General features: G+C 35.9%; 1 protein-coding gene across 1 annotated transcript in view; it reads right to left on the reverse strand.

Annotated features, from left to right (window-relative positions):
- Positions 1 to 509: 509 nt before the first annotated feature.
- Positions 510 to 2,918, reverse strand: part of LOC102833128 (olfactory receptor 7G2-like) — a 4,130-nt gene continuing 1,721 nt past the window's right edge. Inside the window, exons 2-3 of the mRNA XM_006877883.1 lie at positions 2,474 to 2,570; positions 510 to 1,452 (exon numbers count right to left, since the gene is read on the reverse strand). Coding sequence (XP_006877945.1) covers positions 510 to 1,452; positions 2,474 to 2,570 — 1,040 coding nt within the window. The remainder of the gene's footprint in view (positions 1,453 to 2,473; positions 2,571 to 2,918) is intronic.

Raw genomic sequence — 2,918 nt, forward strand, 5'->3', positions numbered from 1 at the left:
CCTATCAGAATAATTTAAGCTTAATATTCTCTGCAAAGATACTTTTTTTTTTTTTTTCCAATTAAGGAAACTGTCATCACTTATCTTTTCAGTAATATTTATTTGTTCCAAAATTAGGATGTGGAAATAACAATTTGGGGGTGATAACTAACCCATTATGGATGGCAAGTCTTTTGATGATTCATTTGAAAGTCTAATAACAGTAGGCCCAGGAAGGACAGTAAAATTTCACCTTCTGAGTATCATGTGTGGTATTACAATTGCAACAATAATACCATGGTAAAGAGGAAAATAAGTCCTACAAAAATTTCGCCACATGCAAAACTTATAAAGTCATCCTTTTCAGCTCCCATTACTTGTATACTTCTGAAATTTTTGTAATGAAATATAGCACATTAAATTATTTGAGTTATTTAAGCACAGCAGTGTCTAAGATTTTTTGAATTGCTAGCAGCAAAAGCTTCTTCATTGATGATTGTCAAATATTTAATAACCATATAAAACCACTGTTAAAATATTCTACCAAGGACTTTCCTAAAGCTTGTCTTTATGTCCCTATTCCTCAGGCTGTAGATAAAAGGATTCATCATTTGAGGGAATACAAGATACATCACAGAAGCTAAAGCTGTCTTCTTGGGAGAATGTGTAAATGGAGAACTGAGGTACACAACAAAAGCTGACCCATAGAATAAAGACACAACTGAGAGGTGAGACCCACAGGTGGAAAAAGCTTTATACTTTCCGAATGCTGATGACACTTTTGAAACAGAGGAGACAATCCGAATATAAGAGAATATGATCCCAGAAAGAGGAACACCAGCAACTAAGAAAGCCTCAAGGTATATCAGGATATTGTTGATGAGAGTACTTGAACAGGCGAGCTTAAGGACCTGAGTAAGTTCACAGAAGAATTGAGGGATTTCCAAGTTTGTGCAAAAGGACAGATGCAACACCATAAGACTGTGAGGTAGGGCAGTCACCATACTAATGAACAATGAAAGTAGAATTATCAGACCACAGAAGTACGAATTCATGATGACAGTATATCTCAATGGGTGACAAATGGCCACATAACGGTCATAGGCCATTACTGCAAGGATAAAATTTTCAAAAGGAGCAAAAGTCATGACAAAGAAAATCTGGTTAAGACAGCCTTTATAACTGATGCTATGATCTTTTGTCAGAATGTTCACCAGCATCTTAGGGACGGTGGTTGTGCTTAAGCAGACGTCATTAAAGGACAGATTAGACAGAAAGAAGTACATGGGGTTATGCAAGTTGGAGTTAAAGCATACAGCTAGGACAATGAGTACATTTCCTAGGACAGTGACCAGGTATACGGTGAGAAATAGGATGAAGACGAGGGGCTGCAATTCTGGATCCTCTGTCATTTCCATGAGAAAGAATTGTGAAATACTTGTTTGGTTTCTGGGTTCTAAGCTGTTGATGAATCTGAGAGAAAGATGAAGTTACAAGATAATTAAATGTGTGGTTCCTGACCCATCTGCAACACCAACAGCATTATCAGAGGCAGACATTAACTTTGGAAAGAAGAGAGGATGGAGTGGAACACAAAAAGATACATTCTGCATGTATATTACTTGTTCATGATACAGACAAAATAAGACTCTAAGATTATATTATTGAAGATTTTTGTTGTTAAATGCCATTGAGTCAGTTCTGACTCATAATGATCCTGTATAGGGTTTCCAAGAATGGCTGGTGAGCTTGAAATGCCAACCTTGAGATTCAAACCAACCTTGCAGTCCAGCATATTAACACACAATGCCACACCAGGACTTATTTATTCTAGAACAAAAATGGTGGTCATTTTTTCATTACAAGATCTGTTATATTATGATTAATACAAATATTTAATATTTTTTATCTATGGTAGTGGTGATGATTGAGTGTCATGGAGTTGATTCTGGCTCACGGCTACCAGTATTGGATTTTTGAGACTCCAAATTTTTACAGGAGTAGAAAACCTCATCTTTTTCTAGTGGAATGCATGGCACTTTAGAACTGCTCTAATTGAATAGAAATTTAATGAGTTTATCTGGATCTCCAAGTCCTTTCCCTGAATTCAGAGTTTGACTGTAGAGAGAATACAAAGATGTACTAAATCAGGAATATGAGATGAAATTGACAAACCTGTCTCTATCACAATTCCCACAAGAATGCAAGTCAATGTCAAAAAATTGTTTATCAATCATCATGCTTGACTACATTATTTCTCAACATGAAAATCATTCTTACAATTTTAGAGAATGAACAAGACACTAACAAAATAGCTTTGTTATTGATGCAAAGATGAATGAACACCTGGCAAGAAAATGACTAGATTCTCAAAGAAACTTGCTTCCACTCATCCACAGCATGTATTTTATTTACACAAATCATTCTCCTAGATATAAGTGTGATAAAACAACCTTCAACCTTTTTAAATTTGAAGTAGGAGACTTTAGGTTACCTGACTGACATCCTTGATAAATGATGTCTGGCAGTTTCTTTGGATGTGGAAGACAAAAGATCTGACATCAGGAAAGACAGACGGTCTGGGTGAAATTCTAGTATAAAAACAGTCAGCTTTGGGAAAAAGATGATGTGTTCTATCTCCTTACGGAGGTAGTGCTCTTAACTAACATTTCACAGGCTATTTAGTCTTTATATCCCTGGAGGTTCAATACTCAAAGATCTTCATTACACCAACATATTGTTTTGTCATTCTGATCCCAGGGCAGTAAAACTCCTAAAAGACCAAGACTTTAGAATGTGACTTTCAGGATTGTTGAGTCTCTGGCATTGTGAGATAAGGTACATACCATTCACTTCTCTCCACCTGTATCTCCTCATTTTCAAATTGCATCATTTGGATGCATGTACCCACCACCAATTTTTAGTTGTATTTCAGTTTT

The sequence above is a fragment of the Chrysochloris asiatica genome, unplaced genomic scaffold (assembly GCF_000296735.1).
Source record: "Chrysochloris asiatica unplaced genomic scaffold, ChrAsi1.0 scaffold00661, whole genome shotgun sequence".
Taxonomy (NCBI): Eukaryota; Metazoa; Chordata; class Mammalia; order Afrosoricida; family Chrysochloridae; genus Chrysochloris; species Chrysochloris asiatica.